Source organism: Leucoraja erinacea, chromosome 26 (genome assembly GCF_028641065.1).
Source record: "Leucoraja erinacea ecotype New England chromosome 26, Leri_hhj_1, whole genome shotgun sequence".
Lineage (NCBI taxonomy): Eukaryota > Metazoa > Chordata > Chondrichthyes > Rajiformes > Rajidae > Leucoraja > Leucoraja erinaceus.
Window position 1 is genome coordinate 21,878,628 of NC_073402.1, and position 20,182 is coordinate 21,898,809.

Below are 20,182 nucleotides of genomic sequence, written 5' to 3' on the forward strand. Positions count from 1 at the left end.
ATTATCTAAATCTATTTGCATATTGACAGACTAAAAGGTTTAACCGTATATAATTTAAGGTCAAACTGAAATCATTTTTTTATTGGTAGGCATTGACATGAATGCTGTGAATCTGCACGGTATTTCGAGAGATGGTTTTACTGTCTTGCTATGTAGTGAAACCATAAAGGATTTTAATGCATAGGCTGGTATACACCGAAGATAGACACAAAATGTTGGAGTAACTCAGCAGGTCAGGCAGCATCTCTAAGGTCTGAAGAAGTATCTTGACCCGAAACATCACCTATTCCTTTTCTCCAAGGATGTTAATGCATTGGAATTAAATCGGAAGAGATACTCAGCCAGTTTATCTTATGAGGAAAGGTTGAGCGGGTAAGCTTGTCAAAGCATGAGTTTAGAAGAGTGAGAGGGCACTTGTTTACAGTCCTGATGAGTCTTGAGTGACAGGAAGAAGATGTTTCATACATATGAATCTAGAAATGGGTTTAAAAATAATGGGTTGCCCATTTATAAAGAGATGAGGCAAACTTTTCTCTTTGAGGGCCAAGAGTCTTTGCAACCCTCTTTCTCAGAAGGCGGTGGAAGGAAACAAAATAGAGGTACTAATAGATGGATTCTTGAGGCTGAAAAGCACAGTTAGAATGGAATGTGGAGTAGAGTTTACTATCGGATCAACCATAACCTTATTAAATAATGGAGCTGCCTTGAAGGGCTGACTTGATAGCTCTTCCTAATTTATATGTTTGGAAACCTTCTCAGTTCTAAAAATTCCTGACACATGTGGAACTTGAACAGCAATTGGAAATGGTAATAGGGATATTTTATTTTTATTGCAAAGCTTTGAAATAACTTGGATAAGGTGCAAATCTATATATTTTTAAAAAGTAGATATTGATATTTTAAAATATAAAGACACAGGATATGATTTTTCAGAGCTCAGCATGACCTTAAAAACCTGAAAGAATAGCATTTATTAATAAAATGTGGTCAGTATCAAATGTGAACCATAGAAAGATGTTGGATTGAGTAGTGAGAAACTCTGACTTTTGGGCTGTTGTGCTTCTGTACCATTGTGGCCAAGGAAGCACAAAATTGCAGTCGCTGATTATAGTCACTGACCTCTACATTGTGATTGATGGGGAGAAGTGGCCACAAGATCAGGAGAGATATGATGTATTTCTCATTTAAATATCCTCAAAGTTTATGTTCATGCATAACTAATAACACGTTATAAACTAGTTGTTGAACAATCACACTCAAACACACTAGCTGTCAAAGATGACACATATGAATATTTATGAATGCCTTAAATGTGCAAAATCTTTTTGGATATGATAGGGATATGTTTTAAAAAAACACCTTTAAAAATAATTAAAACATTCAAACTAACTAAATTAAATGGTCAAAAAAAAGCTCCACCTCTCCCATTAGTGAATGGATTTGCAACAATTGGACCAGGTTAAGCATGAAAGTTGGGATGCTTTTGCCATCCTTTGGACTCCCTGAGGAATCCACAGGAGCAACCAGGAGTGCAGGTAGCAGGATACAAAGTTGCCGAGTTTCTTTCCCACTATGGCTGGACAATACTCATTGAGTAATGCATGTACGTCCCAGCTTTGGTACAAACGTTTGCCCATACAATAAACCAGAATGTGCTGTAATGTTCAGTACACTATGGTGATAGAAAATGTGATCTATAACGCAATCTATTCTGCACAGATATATTTCTGTCCATTTTACTTTTTGAAGCTTGTTCCCTCAACACCGAGGCTAGGAGATTTTCTATTACTTCAGGTTTCTGGTTATCTACATTACACTTTCTTGGTGTCTCCTTTGGTCAATCAGCATGTGAACTGATTTAGTCAAAATCACATCTCCAACCAATTAGTCCCACTGAATTCAATCTAAGTGGTTGAATCACAAGCACCTTGGTTGATTACTTCCTCACTGGGATTGGTATTAATCTTTTTAGTTTTGAAAAGTGGGGAGGTTGCTAATTGAGTCATTAGGGTGTTGAAACAGCTTTGACCTGATTCATTTATTTCTCTACTCATACTGGCGTGTCATGTTCTGCATTACGTTCACACTTCAGGTTCTCAGTTGTGTTCGTTTGTATAATCTGTGACCGAATTGAAGAATTTAGCAAATTTAGATTCATTAATATGACATATTTTGTATAATTGGTTTAATAAATGAGTTGTATATTGTGTTCCGTGACGTTGTTTAAATTTGTCAAATTTGTTGTTAAGTTGGACTGACTTTGCAAACCCTTGGGACAGTGAGAAAACAAGTCAAAACATCAGATCTTGCATCGTGGACTTTTGCCAATACATGGACATCACTGTTGTATCAGTTTGGTTTTAATGACTGGTTTCTAAGACTTTTATATGCATTTTAATTTTAATTGGCATAGACCATTCTTATATTGTCTAATGATATAGTTCCTAAGCATGATACCACAGAGGCTGTGTTGTAGATGGACATTGCCTAATCACCGATGAATATACTTTTGACATATATATTTAAATCTACTCTGGTTATTTTGATAATCCTGCCATTGATTCTTCAACAAGTTTCTAACTCTAAGCAATTCAACCAGTGTCTGAAGTCAACAGATGGTAGATAATAAACCTTATGGTGAATCTGATTCACACCTTCTTATCCACTGCCTTAATAGTGTTTAAAATTGCTTTTTTGGGGGTCGTGAAATCCTAATTGCAGTGGAATAATAACAGCTGTAATTTGCGTAAGGATCAAATGTGGGGCTGAATTGGCTGAACACTGAACCGTTTTTTCAGTTTTCAACCAATTGCTGACCTTGTAAATGAATGGTAAGTGAACTAGAATAGGGAAACAAAGAAGTGTTTTATTGTTAATGCCTTCAAAGAGGCAAAACAATTCTGGCAACTTAAATAAAATGAGAGAAGAATGGTGAAATAATGGGTGAAATCCATTTTGAAACATTTTCTGTAGTTTGGGATCTATAAATACAAGTTGCAAACAATTGATGTTTTGTCAGTAAGGGCAAGTTGGGCCAAAGGGCCTGTTTCCATCCGGTATGACTATGAGAAATGTTATTACTGCACTATTTGTTTATTAATTACTATGGTCAGGTTTGGATTTTTATTTATTCCCTAGGAGTTAAGATGGTTAATTTTAGTTGCTAAGTCTAGAAAGCATGTTCAACAGATGTACGTATGACTAGAATCTCCATGATTTCAAAGTGAAAATGCCCTCCACTCTGCAGAGATTATTCTTCTCAACTCAGCAGTGAACTATTCTTCGGCAATACAAGTCTGTATGAAAACCAGGGTAAATGATAGACAATCCAAACGTGAAGCTGAACTAAAACTGTTTCAATTAATCGTAACCAAAATGTAAACTTCTTCAAGTGATGTCAGAGCTAAGTTAGCATGAACTTAGATTTTAATTGGAAAGGAACAGTTGAAAAGCTGCCAGACACGATGATCTAATAACTATATCACCTGCAAATTGGATGATTCCAGACACAGCATTGAGCATTGTGCAATCCTATAATTGCAAGACAATAGAAAATGTAGTTGAGATTCCTAGCAGGATAATTATTCTTCGTCTCAGTTTCACAGTCACCAAATAATGCTTTGGGTCTAAGAATGAATGAAAACTCAGGGTGGTTTTTTGTTGGTTTTGTTGTGGATTAAAATAACTTAAAATGTTCTTCCTCATGTTTTAAGAAGCTTGAAATGGTTAATTCTCAATATTCCATTGAATCGTGCATACATAGAAAGATAGGTGCAGGAGTGGGCCATTTAGCCCTTCGAGCCAGCACCGCCATTCAATATGATCATTTTCTTCTTAAGCCCTTTGCTCCTCTGGGGGAGCATAGGCTATTGACAAATGTCCTCCACCTCACTCAGTTGTTGGCAGTTCTTTCGAGATCATGGCTGATCATCTAAAATCAGTACCCCGTTCCTGCTTTTTCCCCATATCCCTTGACTCCTTTAGCCCGAAGAGCTAAGTCTAACTCTCTCTTGAAAACGCTTTCTCTCTCTCTCAGAGGTTAGGTCTGTAATACTTCGCAATATAGCAATTAGCGATGAAGCTTGGCAAGAGGAGGAGGTAGGTGGTCGCCAATGTTTAACAGAATAGAACCAGTAATAGTCACTTTAGTCCTTCATGCCAGCTCTGCCATTCAATAAGGTTGTCGCTGTATTTTACCTCAGTGTCATTTTCCGGCAATAAGCAAATTTCCAATCTCTAGTAATTTCCAAAAATCAATTAATCTCTGCCTTAAATATACTCGGTGACTGAGCCTCTTGCAGCACTACTGAGGAGAGAATTCGACAGATTCACTAACTTCTGTGGGGGGAAATTAGAATAAAAGAGAATATCTGTGGCAGATTGCATATTGGGTAGGGAGACGAGGATATTCCAAAACTATGTGATTAGAGTAAGTCTTTACTCTTTACTCTTCCATTTAACTCCTTGTGCAGTAAACTATTTGTCCTTTCAATTGCTGGCTGAGCCTGCTCATTAATTGTCAGTAAAGTTATCGAGATCCCTCCGGACACCATTGTTTTCGGTAATTCATTATTTTAAAAGGTGTGTGTTTTTTTGTCTATCAGTGTGGCTGAACTTGTATTTTCCCACCTTGTATTCCATCTGTCACCTCTATATCCATTCATCTATTACCCTGAAGGTTTTCTGCATCCACCTCACAACCCACGGTTGCATCCACCATTATAGCATCAACAATTTGATGTGTCTTTTGCAAGATAAAAATGCACCAAAAAAACCCAGAATATAATAAAGGACATCTCCCACCCCGGACACTCCCTGTTTGAACTGTTGCCGTCAGGCAGACGGTACAGATCCACAAGGACAAGGACAAATAGACTAAAAAACAGTTTTTACCCCACTGCTATAAAAGCACTAAATGTGGCCGCCAAGGAACGCAGGGGCGATACAGACTAAGGGACTGTGGTAACGGTGAAATCGACAGAAGGATGGAGGGTTGGGTGTGTATGCGTGCTTTGTCTGTGATTTTTATTTATTTGCTTATCTTTATTATTTTACCGTGGATGTTTCGTTAGCTTTAGAAATGTTTGAATGCTGCACTGACTGGCTGACATTTTAAATTTCGTTGTACATGGCCCATGTTACAATGACAATAAAGAAACTATTCTATGTTCAAACTACTTTCTGACAATTAACACCCACTCCATACCTGTATGTTACTCCAAATCCAATGTACTCTATTTTTGTTTTGTGTCTTCTTGTGTAGCACTTTATCCAAGGTCTTCAGAAAGTCCATGTCCACATCTACTCGATCTCCCTTATATATATGTCAGAATCTGAAAAAGCTCTTAACAGATTTATTGAATATTATCTCCTCTCATAAACCTGTATGGATTTAGCCCAAAATATATTATTATTTTCTAGATAGACACAAAACATCTGCCTGAAGAAGGGTCCCAACCCAAAATGTCATCTGTCCATTCTCTCCACAGATGCTGCTTGACTGGCTGAGTTCCTGAGTTTTAAATGGTCTGTTAGCCAGTTTCTTAATAGCAGATTCCAGCATTTGCCCTGCTACTAACGGCAAACCAACTGGTCTACAGTTCTCTGTTGTCTCCTTCCCTCCTTAAACAGAGGGGTCATTCTTTTTTTTAATAATATTTTTATTAGAAGCAAACGCATATTATGGTAAAAACATTTCATGTATATCAGTCGTACATTATTAATATTATCAATTGTGGATTGATTCTGCTTATAGTTTTTTTTTAGATAGAGAGTAAGAAAGAAAGAGCGGTTATTCTTATTGGAAGTATGTGGCCACCAGTCCAAGGTCATTAGGCTTTATCGTGTTGGCAGTCATGGGTTCAACATGGAGGCTGCAACTTATTGGAGGATTATCAGCTCCTGAGAGAACAAGTTAATAGAATACATTTTATAAAGTGGGGACTGCAGTAGTTATTGGAGTTGATGTTGAGGTGTTTTGCACAAAAACGATGTATCTACATGATGCTTTGATATCTTACAAGCATTAACGTAGAAAATGTGGAAACCACAATGGTCTCACCAATACATTTATTATGAATTCTGCAAGATTGCTTTACAAACTTAACATCCACTTGGGTACTCATTAGAAATCATTGGTATTCTGATTCAGTGAATATATTTGGCCATCAATTCTAGATAATATTTGTAATAACGATGTCCCATAACTCATCTATCTATCTATCTATCTATCTATCTATCTATCGGATGCCTTTCTGCCTTTTGATTCGTTTCCATCGTGTGATGTCACAATGCCCAATGCTCGCAGATGTCCAATCACAATGCCCAATACTCGCAGATGTCCAATCGGAATGGATCCATTTCCATGGACGGCTGTCGATTGCCTTTCTTCCTTTGATTCCCTGCAACTCCGAAACCAGACGCAGAATCGCCGACATCTTTTCCATTTCGGTAGAGATTTTACTTTTCTTTCTAAGATTCTCATTACATTTCGTCGTGTTTAAGTACACGTTTTTAATCAAATCCTTCTCCCTCCCCCCCCCCCCCCCCCCCCCCCCCCCCCCCCCCCCCCAAAAAAACTAAACTGGCTTCCCACCCATAGAAGCAGCCCCAGCCCCAGCCCCTGGTAAACGTTCCATCGTGTGATGTCACAATACCTGATGCTCACAGATGTCCAATCGGAATGGATTCATTTACAAATGCCTTTGCAGGAGCACAAGCACTTGGTGAACGTTCCATCGTGTGATGTCACAATGCCCAATGTTCACATATGTCCAATCGGAATGGATTCATTTACATATGCCTTTGCACGAGCACAAGCACTTGGTGAACGTTACATCGTGTGATGTCACAATGTCCAATGCTCAAAGGCATTGTTGCCATAGAGGAAGTACAGAGAAGGTTCACCAGACTGATTCCTGGGTTGTCAGGACTTTCATATGAAGAAAGACTGGATAGGCTCGGCTTGTACTCGCTAGATTTTAGAAGATTGAGGGAGGATCTTATAGAAACTCCTGATTACATTTCGTCGTGTTTATGTACACATTTTTAATCAAATCCTTCTTCCCCCCACCCCCAATATTAAAAAAAAAACTGGCATCTCACTCAGAATCGGCCCCAGCCCCTGGTGAACATTCCATCATGTGATGTCACAATGCCCAATGTTCACATATGTCCAATCGGAATAGATTAATTTACATATGCCTTTGCAGGAGCCCCAGCCCCTGGTCAACGTCACCCATAGAATGGCTTCTCACCCATAGAAGCAGACACAGCCCCAGCCCCTGGTGAACGTTCCATTGTGTTATGTCACAATGCCCAATGCTCAAAGACATTGTTGCCATAGAGGGAGAACAGAGAAGGTTCACCAGACTGATTCCTGGGATGTCAGGACTTTCATATGAAAAAAGACTGGATAGACTCGGCTTGTACACGCTAGAATTTAGAAGATTGAGGGCGGATCTTATAGAAACGTACAAAATTCTTAAGGGGTTGGACAGGCTAAATGCAGGAAGATTGTTCCAGATGTTGGGGAAGTCCAGAACAAGGGGTCACAGTTTAAAGATAAGGGGGAAATCCTTTAGGACAGAGATGAGAAAAACATTTTTCACACAGAGTGGTGAATCTCTGGAATTCTCTGCCACAGAAGGTAGTTGAGGCCAGTTTATTGGCTATATTTAAGAGGGAGTTAGATGTGGCCCTTGTGGCTAAAGGGATCAGGGGGTATGGAGAGAAGGCAGGTACAGGATACTGAGTTGGATGATCAGCCATGATCATATTGAATGGTGGTGCAGGCTCGAAGGGCCGAATGGCCTACTCCTGCACTTAATTTCTATGGTTCTATGTTTCTCTCTCCTCACCCCTTTCCCTCTCCCACCCATCCCTCTCTCCCCCATCCCCCTTCCCTCTCTACGCCACCCCTTCCATCTCTCCACCCACCCCCTACCTCCTACCACTCTGTCCCTCTTCCATCACTCCCCCACCCCTCTCCTCCTCCCTCCCCACTCTTCCACCTCTCCCCCTTCCCCGTCCACTCCCCTCTCTCCTCCCCTCTTTCCCCCTCTCTCCCCCCCTCCTCCTCCCCCCCCCTCCCTCCTCCCCCCCCTCCCTCCTCCCCTACCTGCCCATCCTCCCCCTCCCCCACATCTCTCTCCCCCTCTCTCACCCCCTACCCCGCTCTCCTTTCCCTCCCAAACTCTGTCCCGTTTCCTCCTCCTCCTCCTCCTCTCTCCCCTCCCCTCCACTCTTCACCCCCCCCCCTCCCCCCACCTGTGTGTTTGGGGGGTGGTTAATGTGAGTTTGATGCCGCAGCCCCCCCCCCCCCCCCCCCCCCCCCCCCCCCCCAAAACGCTGTTGGGAAACAGACCCAACGGGTCTGCACTTGGCCTAGTATCATATATATAAAAATCATACTTAATGTTTGACTGGCATCTATAAAATATTCTTTATCTCCAACAACTTGCTATTCATATAGAAAAACATGTTATTCAGGTGCTTTATGGTTGACTCCAGTCCTCAGTGGATATCTGGATAAGATTTTGTTTAAAATAGTGCTGACTTGAGAAGGTGGGCTGATTTCTTTTTTCATTTTAAAACAGCATATTAATTTATTAAAAAGCACAAGAAAACATTTGACAAAATAAATTCTTTATATTTAAAATTGCAACAGTCAACTACCAACAGGGGCTTTACTGTTATTATCAGGACCAGGGTGTCAAAGAACTTTGAGAGTGTGTTCACAGCCAAAGTTAACCTCAGTAACAATGACAACTGACATGAAACTAATGCGGCACGGTGGCACAGCGGTAGTGTTGCTGCCTTATGGCAGCAGAGAACTGGATTCGATCCTGATTATGGGTGCTGTCTGTATGGAGTTTGTACGTTCTCCCCATGACCTGCATGGGTTTTCCCTGGGAGCTCCAGTTTCCTCCCACACTCCAAAGATGTACAGGTTTGTAGGTTAATTGTAGGATAGTGTTAATGTGCGGGGATCGCTGGTTGGCACGGACTTGGTAGACAGAAGGGCCTGTTTTCACACTGTATCTCTAAACTAAACTAAACGCTTATAAATATTGTTTGAAAAAAATGTTAAGGGGCTGTCCCACTATACGAGCTAATTCAAGAGTTCTCCCGAGTTTCCCCTGATTCGAAATCGGAGAGTTACGGTAATAGCCGCTCGTAGGTACTCGGGGCTCTCGTGGACATTTTTCAACATGTACCCGAGTACCTGCCGTTAGCGTTACATGTTTCCTGAGTACCTGCCGTTAACGTTACATGTTTCCTGAATACCTGCCGTTAGCGTTACATGTTTCCCGAATACCTGCCGTTAGCGTTACGAGCCGCTAAGAGATGTCCCGAGCTCCGGAATACCCGCTACGTACCTTCTACGTGCTTACCACGAGTTTGATTTTTTTTTTAAACTCGGGAGAGCTCTTTTATTAGCTCGTATAGTGGGACAGCCCCTTAAGTGGGTAATTGGATAGATTATGCGGTAACTGAATGCGTTACTCTACAGGTAATGTTCAGCCACATCACCGAGACACTGGGGAGGCCAGGAGAATGGAGTTTGGAGGGAGAAATAGATCAGCCATGAATAAATGGCAGAGTAGATTGAGATGGACCGAATGGCCTAATTCTACTCCTATCACATGATCTTATTATCATGTATCTTAATCCTTAACTGTAGCATTATGTTTGATTGTTTTTGTTGATTCCTGTGCTATTTATATGGCAGTTTGTGTTTCCCCCTCTCCCCCCCTTTGCAGGATGAAAATACTTGTCATAGTGACCATCAGCAAGATCCTATCTCTTTGGCTGTTGAAATGGCAGCTGTCAATCATTCAGTCCTAGCTTTGGCTGGCCAGGGTGGAAGCGAGATCAAGACAGAAGCAATCGACGATGATTGAACGTAAGGCTGAGGGCAATCAGGATTATGTTATAGACTATAGCCACCTTCTTCCCTATTATATGTACTGTTCTGCAAAAGACTATTAGATGTATATTTATCATTTGTTCGTTCGCTGTGTGTTAAATTGAAAGAAAAGTTCTCATTTTTTATAGCTGCCAATGTGATCATCTCATGTTAACACATCCGTGAATAGAGGTTGTCAGGTGTGACTCGTGCTAAGGTTTGCTGACAGCTGACTGTGAACTCAAAAAGGAAACTTTTTTAATGTATTACTGCACATTACTTAGTACAGATAAAACTATTAGCTTAAGGCAAAACAAAAGCATTTTCTATTTTCTAAATTTTACATAGCTAGTTTTTTATTAGGGAGGTACGAACAAAAAGTCAAACCAGACTAACCTGGCCCAAAGTCAGAAGTTGCCAGGGCCCAGAACACATACACTGCAGTTTCTCCAAGGTTCCAACTGCTGGAAACTGAGAAACAAATGGCTCCCATGCCCAATGCTAGATTTTACATGGGCTGTTTCAGATTAGTCTTTGTTCGTTGGTTCCTATTTTCCAGCCTGTTTTGAGAATCAGGGTCAGGGTAGACATCACATAGTCAAAGCCTACATAGTAATTCCCTGATCAAATCATTTATTTTCCAATCTATGTTTTATTTGAAAAATAAATTCAAGTTATTTGTAGAAGATTTGGTTGAACCTCAGCTGGAAGGCATCCTGTGGAGGAGCTATCAACCACCTCTTCGTGCCTATTTGTGCATTGCAATTAAATGATGACATTTATAGTAACAAAACATTACATTTTGGAATTTGCCTCGTAGGCTAAAGAGGAACCAAATGTTTGGATCTGACAGACCTTCCAAAAGAGACAATTCTGCCAATTTCCACTTCCCCAGAAGCAAGCTGTGTGTAATGAGAAGTGAAAACCATTCACTGTTGCAATGATCTCATAAGTTTTATTATAATTTTGCCGATATTTAAGGTCTGTAACTGCAGTACCATTCTTTAATTGTTTTTTTTTAAACTGTATGTAGAGTGTTACAAACATGAATCCAGTCTCAAATTTGATGTTTTAAAAAAAAAAAGCTAACGCATGCTTTATTAGGGGTGGCGCATTGATGCAGCTGGTAGACCTGCCAGAGACGCAGGTTCGATCCTGACCTTGGGTGCTATCTGTGTGGAGTTTGCACGTTCTCCCCGTGGCCACGTAGGTTTACTCCAGGTGCTGCAGTTTCCTCCCACATCCAAAGACGTGTGGGTGTGTAGGTTGCTGATTGGCCTCTGTAAATTGCCCCCTGTAAATTGCCCCTAGTGTGTCAGCTGTGGATACGAAAGTGGCATAATATAGAACTAATGTGAATGGTGGTCAGAGTGGACTTGGAGGGCCGATGGGCCTGTTTCCATGCCGTGTCCCTACACTAAACAAAATGGAGATAGATCAAACAATGCAAAGTGTTCGCAAGCTGTTTGCTTACGATCTCCCCATGCTGGAAGAAACTTCTCAATGGCACAGAGGTTTTGATAGATTTGATACTCAGTGCATCTTCTAACAAATCTCTAAAACAGCATCGTTTTTAAATTGTGTTCTTCTGGCATTTTGGAAATTGGTGGTCAATGCAGCAATGGCTGCATCTACCACAGAGCCACGTGGGGATTGCCATGTACACCAGGACAGTTCCATTTTACTATTAAAATTCATCTCTGTAGTGTTGACTGAGGCATGCTATCCAAGAAATAGTAAGAGTCATACGGCACAGAAATAGGCCCACCGGCCAAACTCGTCCATACTGACCAAGGTAGCCCATCTAAGCCAGTCCCATTTACCTGCATTTGGCCCAGATGCGTCTAAATGTTTCCTATCCATATCTAAATGTTTTTTAAACACTGTTATTGTACCTGCCTCAACTGCTTCCACTGGAAGCTTGTTCCATATACCCACCACCCTTTAAGTGAAAACGTTGCCCCCAAGGTTGTTATTCAATATTTCCTCTTAATGTACTCACCCTATTCTTTTCATGATTTAATACATCTCTATAAGGTCAGGTTGCAAGTGGCACTGTTGTATTTTCCCATTGAGGTGCCCAATGACTTAAGATGAACACCAAATGGGATAGATGTCTGGATGAACATTGATAACATTGAGGATTGTCAGATTCAAACTTTGTGCCCATTTGTAACTGGATGCCTACAGAACAAGAAACCTAGGTAACTCTGTAGCTTTGCAATGCTGCAAAACGTGCTTAAGCAGATCTTTTAAGTTTGTGAGGCAGTATTCCGTATCTTCCAAAGTTAAGGTTGACGGGAAATTTGACTGGTTCTGATCACTTTACTTCAAGTTCAGTATTTGTTTATGTCCTCTTGAGGAATAACTGCTGTCCCCTTTAAGTGTGTGTCACTGAGGAAAGCCTCGGAGAAATAACGTAAAATCCTCAGAATGTTTTAAATGCATATCACAGACATTTGAATGCCTGTCATAGCCGTGGAGTCAATTCTCAATGGTGATTCACAAGCATTCCTGCTTCATATGAAGTAGTTTACTAAAAAATATTATCACCATGGGCTCACAAAATTACCATAGAATCTGGAAACAAGCTGGTCTAGTCCCAGTCTATAATGATGCTGGTTGCTAAGCTAATAACAACCTAGATCTGTCCTTGTGTGTTGCTGCTAGGATAATGGCTTCAGTATTTAACCTGCATAAACTAATTTATTGTTATGCCACGACACTGGGGAAAAAAGTATAATATTCAGTGATAGGACTTCTTAAGTCTTATTTTGATTACCAGAGTCAGTATTCAAGATCGTCTCCCCTTTAGATTGATGCTGCACAATTAACACTTCAACTAATTTCAATCATGTAGGTAAAGTATTACGATGGTCCTTATTAATTTCTGACACTTATTACATTTCTAGACTGTCTCAGCTTAGTCTCCATTTTGCCGTGGGTTATTCTGGTTCATTCATAGTGCTGAATGTTGCCTTCATCATGTTGTAATTAATGCTTTAGCATTTAAACATTGACCAACTTATACAATGACAGAAAATGCTGGATCAGGATCAGGGAGCACTGGGAGAGAGAAAGAGTGAATATTTCAGATAGATTACTTTTCATTTGAACAAGGAAAAGGTTGGAAACAACCATTTTCCAGTTGCGGAGAGGAGGGTTTCTGACTTCCTATTTCTGATGAAAGGTCATTGGACTAAATCATTATTTCTCTCTCCACAGCTGCTCCCTGACCTATCGAGTAGTTCCAGCATTGTTCAGAAATCCACATCTGCAAATTTATGGCTTTTCAGACATTTATTTTGCCGTTATTATAACATGGCATTTTATTGTATGCAGTCTTAAAGAGGCTTCTAACTCATTTTTGTCATGGATTTAAATCCTTATGATGACACAAAATATAACACAACAAAACATAACACACAAATATTAATAATTATACTTTCTATCTACAAGGACGCTAAGTTTTGATCACCATTAATTGACGGGTAAAGAAAATTAAAGTTTTAAACAGAATCATACACATCAATCATATACTTGGTAAAAGAGGATGGGTGATCAGTAATGTATGATATTGCAGTTCACAAGATATGAATTCACTTGTGGATTTTAATAAAAATGACATTTTGTAATTTTTTAGGATTAATAGCCTATCAGCAATAATGCCCAGGATTAAAGTATAACAGGAATCAACATTTATTCTCAAGGCATGCTTCACCACCATAAATGTTACCACGGGGACAAAGTTAAGATCAGAGTTAAATCTAATTGTATACAAATATTCATATCAGCTCTTTCAATTAAAACTCGAACATTTAAATGCATCAAACTAACATAGGATTACTGCATTATTCAGTGTGATAAGATCATGAGTACTAACTCTAAATCCAGAAGATGACAACAGTCAATATTTTTACTGCAAATTATACCTTCAATCTGACAGATTTATCAACAAGAACTTGCAATAAACTGCTAAATGTCACCTATGATACAGCGATTCAGATCCAATAGGAAATGATTTTGTGATCAAGACCTATAGGGTTCTGGCATCTGGATTAAAACAATGGCAAATTTTCAATTCATTATTAATTTTATAGAACCGCTCGGATTAAAAATAATTGATGTCACTAAATTAATTAATAATCCATCTTGGTCAACAAGTATATTCAATCTTTGTTTGCTAACCATTCCGTGGATTCGGTACATCAAATGGTCGATGATCTGAATGGTTGTCTTTTGAAGAATTATCTTGATTGGATCAGAAATATCAGTTGTCTATATGTGTGTCAGCTGCAATGTTGTGTCCCAATGAGCTTCTTCAAAATAGGCAAGGACAAAACCAACATCTGTTTTATGCTTAGGTAAAGAAGTTGTTTTGTAAAATTATTTCTGGATTAACCACTCAATTGTTTTTTTCAATGTTTAGAAATACACAAACTTCCAGGCAGCATACAATGTAAGAAGGGCAAAATATGTTTCTTTTTTAAAGCACTAATAATTTATACATCTCTATAAGATCAACATTTGCAAAAAAAAAACAAAAAACAAACAGCTGGAGGAGCTCTGTGGGTCAGGCACCATCTGTGGAGGCACAGGGAAGGCCAACTTCTCAGGTTATCCCACTGCCTCCAAGATGCGGCCTGACCACTGAATTCCTCCAGCAGCTTTTTTTTTTCTTAGGAAATTGTATTTTTATAATCTACTTCACGTCCTGGCATGCCATAGTGCTTTGCAGTCACTTAACTATTACTAAACTAAATCACAATTGTATTATATGCTAAAACATGAAATGTATATGAAGATCCCATATGTAACTGCGGGATGAATGACCAGTTCATTCATTTTTAGTAGCATTGACTGAGGGAAGAATGTGGATCAATACACCAAGTAGCAACAATTCCTTTCTTTAAATACTATGATGAGATCTTTTCCACGAGCTGACAGATAGGACAGGACTTTGGTTCAACAGCACCTCAGATAATGCACTTAACATCTGTAATCCTGTTTGCCCCACAGTGAAATTTCACTCAAGAGTTACCACTGAGCCAAGTAAATAATATTAATTGCACTGATATAGATAAGTATTTAAAAAATGGGTATATCATAATGCACGACAGCCAATTTCAAGCACCAGTTTGTTAAGCGTTGAAGCTTGTACGATTGGTTATGTATTTTTAAGGATTCCTCGGAGTGAAACGAGCACCCTCTGGTGTCTTGTATTCATTTTGCAGGCACACATTTGAAATATATTTAACCATCCTTTTTGGATGAATTCTCACACCTTTTGCAAATATGATATTTCCTACTGGAAGTATCTTTTATTCCCCGTTTTACAGTTATATATATTTCCTAACACGGAAAATAACAACTTGAATTTGTTGAGCAATTAAATTGCTGGAGCAATTAAAATTAAACTTCAGATTTTCCCATACCCTGCATCTTCCCTTTTTTATTTTGTTGTTAAAAGTTAATTTCCAGGAACATTGTATTCCACTATTAGACATCCTATACTATTCAGAACCATGAAATCTTTTAGCTTAATAGACAGTTTAGTTTTTTTTTCTGTCCATAAAAGTCCCTCATTGTAAAGAACACAAAATACCAGCTGTTGTGATGCTTGGCTATTGAATTGAAAGTGTATATTTTTAAAGATGAAGGAAGAATTAATTAGTTAAAGCGGAAACGGATCCGTTCATGTGCAGTTAATTGATTTCATATGGGTTTGGTAGGTTTGGTAAAGCTTGTCTGAATGCATGGGTATCAAGGACAGCAAGGCATAAACCAAGGTTATTTTTCTACTTGTTAACCATGTTATAGTATTAGCAAATATGGATAAAGTTGAGAAAGTAAACTCAACAGGTTGTAGCTGTAACAAAGTGAAAAAAGATGGAGTTAAATTAGGAGGTGAAAAACAAGTTTAAAACAGCAACATTTCAGTTAAATGAAAATAGCAATGTAATCTAAAATAAGATTGGTGGCATGTAATTATATTTTATTTTGATTGGATTGTTATTTTTGAAAAACTCTTGAATATACAGGGAAGATTACAGAAGGCTGTGACTTTACTTTTCTGCTGGGTTCAATTCTCAAAAATGTTCAGCATTCAACTTTGAGTTCAAATGTGACCCTTTTTATGGAAAGGGAAAGTTGTGAGCAATTACAAAACTACTGTGCACTTCAACTATTATTCAACCAACAGCTTTGTGCACTTTATAAATATACTCCATGATTACACTTTGATGTTGATAGTGAAATTTAGGGAACAGTGCAAAATGATTTTAGCTTCCTAAACTGTTCCCATTTTTTTTGCTTTTTTATAACCCACTTCGAATTTCCCTTTCTCAAGAATACCTGGACCTTGAGTCTGAAATAAAAGCATTTAAATCAATAAATACATATGCCTCCCCGTATGTCCATGCTAGGATGGATGAAATGGATATTTCCTACAATTATAAGAAATGTGTTTCCTTTTTTAACACTAACTCGGTCCATTCTGCTCCTTCCCTGCCGTCTCAAACCTCCTGAAGACTTGGATCTTTAAACTCTTACACATCATAGTCAGTTCTGTCACAATAGGCAGTTCAAATAGTTAGATGTATCTGGGTGATTTGTATCAGCCCCATTACAGTATTATTGAATGTGTGGCACAAATGTCCTACTTTGTGCATAATTTAAACTAATTTTCATGTCAACCTCTCCGGGCTACTGTTTCCATGAGGCACATAATTACCAAACATTCTTCACAGCTCAAATTTTTGATGGATCAACTGAGCATCTTAGTTGTTGCAAGTAAGAAATCAGAAATGCTTTTGAGGATACCCAGGCCCCCCTATCTGTAGATCATATGTAAACTTGTTCACAGGATCAAACTGATTGCAGTTGCTGCCCTTATTCTACATGGCACATTGTTGTAGTCACGTATTACAGGGTTTACTTTGCACCTTGCCTATGGCACCAGGCTCATTTTGATACAATTGCCCTCTTCAAAAATGAACTCTATTAATTTGTGAATTACTTATTGGTTTTCACAGGTAAAACAAGTTTTAAGTAATCTTTGTGGGCAGAAGCTTGCAATTGAAAACATACATCTTCCAGTAAGTGCCTCCTTTGCTCACTTGACAGTGCGCCTAGTTCAACCTCTGCATTCATACACTGTAATCTTTTACCCATCGACCATGATGATTGTCAGTTTGTTAACTGGCAGTTGTTTCCTTTCTTGTTTGGATCATTTCTTGCAGTCCAAGTAGATTTATGTAAATAATTCCTCATAGAAATAGACATGGTATTTGGTGGCAGGAATCCATTTAAAACCTTTGATCCATTTTAATGAGCAAAGTGGGGACAACTGTACAGACTTTACATCTTGTCTGTGCCCTATCTGATCACAAATCCACAGTAGGAAAACTTGGACCAGGTTAATTGCTCAAGCTACTATTTTATTGACTCCTAAGCACTTCAGGATATGCTGAGATTGTGAAGGACTATCTCCAATGTCTTGCTTTGAGATCTACAGCTCAGTGGTTAGAAGGTAGAATTCCTATTTCTCAAAAGGTGGGTTTAAAGTTTTTAAACCAAGAATGTAATTTATTTAAGAGACGTCTACTATCATTTCTTAGAATAGGTTTCGGTATTATTACTGCCTTGATTAATAGTAATGAGGAATGACAGTGCAGACCACAAATGCTAAATGTTCAAGTTACTGATAAAATGATTACTTTTTAAATGCATAAGCAAGTTATATCTACAACTAAATGTTATGGCTGGGATTTAAAAATAAATAAATTAAAGCATTAATACTTAATCACTAACTATTAATGATCATTAAAATGACCATTAATGCTGAGTGATCATACGAACACTGATCTACCCATGATCTATCAGTATTAATACAAAATACACTTGACTAGGAATTGTGTTCTTTACTCAAACTCATTGAACTAGTCATAAGAAACTAGTTTTAATTCTGTGGTCCCCAAAGTAAAATTTCTCCAATAAAGTAGATAGTGACAATCATTTTTAGTACTCTGCCAATGCAGATTATCAAAACAAATTTTACCTAGCGGAATGATTAAATGTAATGCTAAACGCTTATACTTTTTCATATAGTTTAAATTGACTCATCATATTTTGTTCCCTGGTATATATTTAGTTTTATTTTAGGTGAGATTTGTACAAATAATCGCTGTAACCATTTCTTTGCTCATCTAATTGAGATGGATGACAGTAAGATTACACAATGACACACCCACATGGAAATTTGACAATTTATTGGAACAACACGGAGATTTGGCATTCAAAACAAATTCAGAAAAATCTGACTTGGAGTGTTTGAACCTTGAACCATTAAAAAAAATTGCACTATTTGTCAATAGAAAAGGTACAGTATTATTCTTTTCATTCTGCCAGATTTCAATAGAACTCCTTGTCCTGTGAGCAGTGTGTTGCACTTAACTTTGTATCCTATTTCATTGTCTGGTTATTTAAAAGACAAACCTGGGTTGCTCCCAGCTAGTAATTTCTGTGAAAGACTTCAGTTACGTGTATAACAAACGCAGGTTTTAATTCAATAGTTTGCAAGATAAATATGTATATACATATCCAAAATGTCAATGCGACCCACATCATGTTCTCGATCTGAAGGAGTGATACTTCGTCACTCACCAGCTTGCCAGTGTAAATGTCATATTCTAGGGTCTATAAAGATGGTCCATATACATTAATTATTGTAAATAATTTTTAAAGCACTTTTTAAAAATAAATTACTTTTTGTACTCCAGTATGTTTAATGTATAAAACTAGATCAGTTGCATACTTAAGAGAATTATACAAAGTATGTAACTACACTGCCCACAGCACAATACTATATGCCCTGTTAGACCTCCTCATTAACTGGATTAGACCAGCTTCTCAGTGCAGCTTGAAGCAAAACAGAAAATGTATAAATGTGGCTTCTGTGAAAGTGTCTAGGGGAGCATCGCTTTTTTTTTCTGTACAGTTTACAAGCATTACATGTAATTTTGCTGCGAGTTACTTCTAAGTAACTTTTTGAGATACTGTACACTGTAATATCATTACTGTTAAAATTAATTTTTATGCACTGTATTTAAGTAACTTTTCACATGTTCCTTTATCTAGTTTTAAGGAAATACAGGACATCTTGAATCTGTAACTAAACGTAGATTCTACAAAAACACTAATTATAGATTTAATAGTATCTGTTACACTAATGTAGCAAAACGTGCTTGAAAACATTTTTCAGTTAAGCTTGTACTAAAATTCAGCAATGCCAACTATGAATGTGTATTTACTAATTTGTTGACAAATCTACTGCCATATTAGTTAAAGTTCAGGTTATTTTTCACTTAAGGGCACTTGTTAGTGTCAATGTGATATCCAGAGATTAACTGTATCTACATATGTACAAAAATATGCAACAAAAGAATTGACCTACTGAACTATCAGCTGTTGATGTGACTATAATATTGTGGAATTTATAAAAGTAGCCATGTTCTGTTTACACTCATTTTTAAAATCACACTCCCCAATCCAGGAAGTGGTCTTTCAGCACCTTCAATTGGAATTGTAGGTCAGCCAGCAGCAGGTATCTGTAATGAAGTCTCTTCTCTCTACTTCCACCATCAGGTGCACATTTTGGGGGGGAGGGCGCATGGGTGATGAATTAGTAGGGGTGGCTTATACCAGGTTATTTTTCCCTCGTTAATATAACTGCAAAGATAGTGCACACAGTGGGTGAGATGAGAATTGAAGGAGGTCTTCACAAACCTGGCTGCGAATGTGACCACAAGCTGAGCACTTGAATTTAAACAGGATATGTTGAAAATCAAAGATCAAAACCACAGAACTGTAAGCCAACCACCTGACACTACAGGGACAAGATCAGTGTTAATCATGCAGCGCGTGATGGCACATTAGGAGTAAAGTGCCCTTCTATATATTCTGTCCCAGGAAAGTGACTGGAAATAAAAGGAAAAGGGAAACGTAAAAAATATTGGTTTAACTGTATTCTGTGCTTGTGTATCCTGTCCTTTGTTCCATGTCCATACATATGCTTCCATATGTATATAATTTGTAGTTAATGGTCTGGATTAGTGCCTTTTGACAGTAGACTGTTATAGAACCCAATTTATAGTTTTTGTATATTTTCATTAATTGAAATTTTGGTTAGCTCAAATTTTCTTTACCCCAATAAAGCAATAAGTATGTTCAAACAGACTTGCTCTTTTTCTTTGGACAGATCGTAAAGAAATT

The 20,182-nt window shown here is 38.3% G+C and overlaps 1 protein-coding gene across 8 annotated transcripts in view; it reads left to right on the forward strand.

Moving 5' to 3' along the window:
* Nucleotides 1–20,140, forward strand: part of LOC129709783 (homeobox-containing protein 1-like) — a 52,666-nt gene extending 32,526 nt beyond the window's left edge. For 3 of the 8 annotated variants that reach the window (XM_055656358.1, XM_055656360.1, XM_055656361.1), the window contains exon 10: nucleotides 9,765–10,703. In XM_055656358.1, coding sequence (XP_055512333.1) covers nucleotides 9,765–9,905 — 141 coding nt within the window. In that variant the 3' untranslated portion in view covers nucleotides 9,906–10,703. Of the gene's footprint in view, nucleotides 1–9,733; nucleotides 10,704–10,730 lie in introns of those variants that run through there. The other 5 variants (XM_055656363.1, XM_055656365.1, XM_055656359.1 and 2 more) reach the window with 4 other exon arrangements.
* The last annotated feature ends 42 nt before the right edge of the window (nucleotides 20,141–20,182 follow it).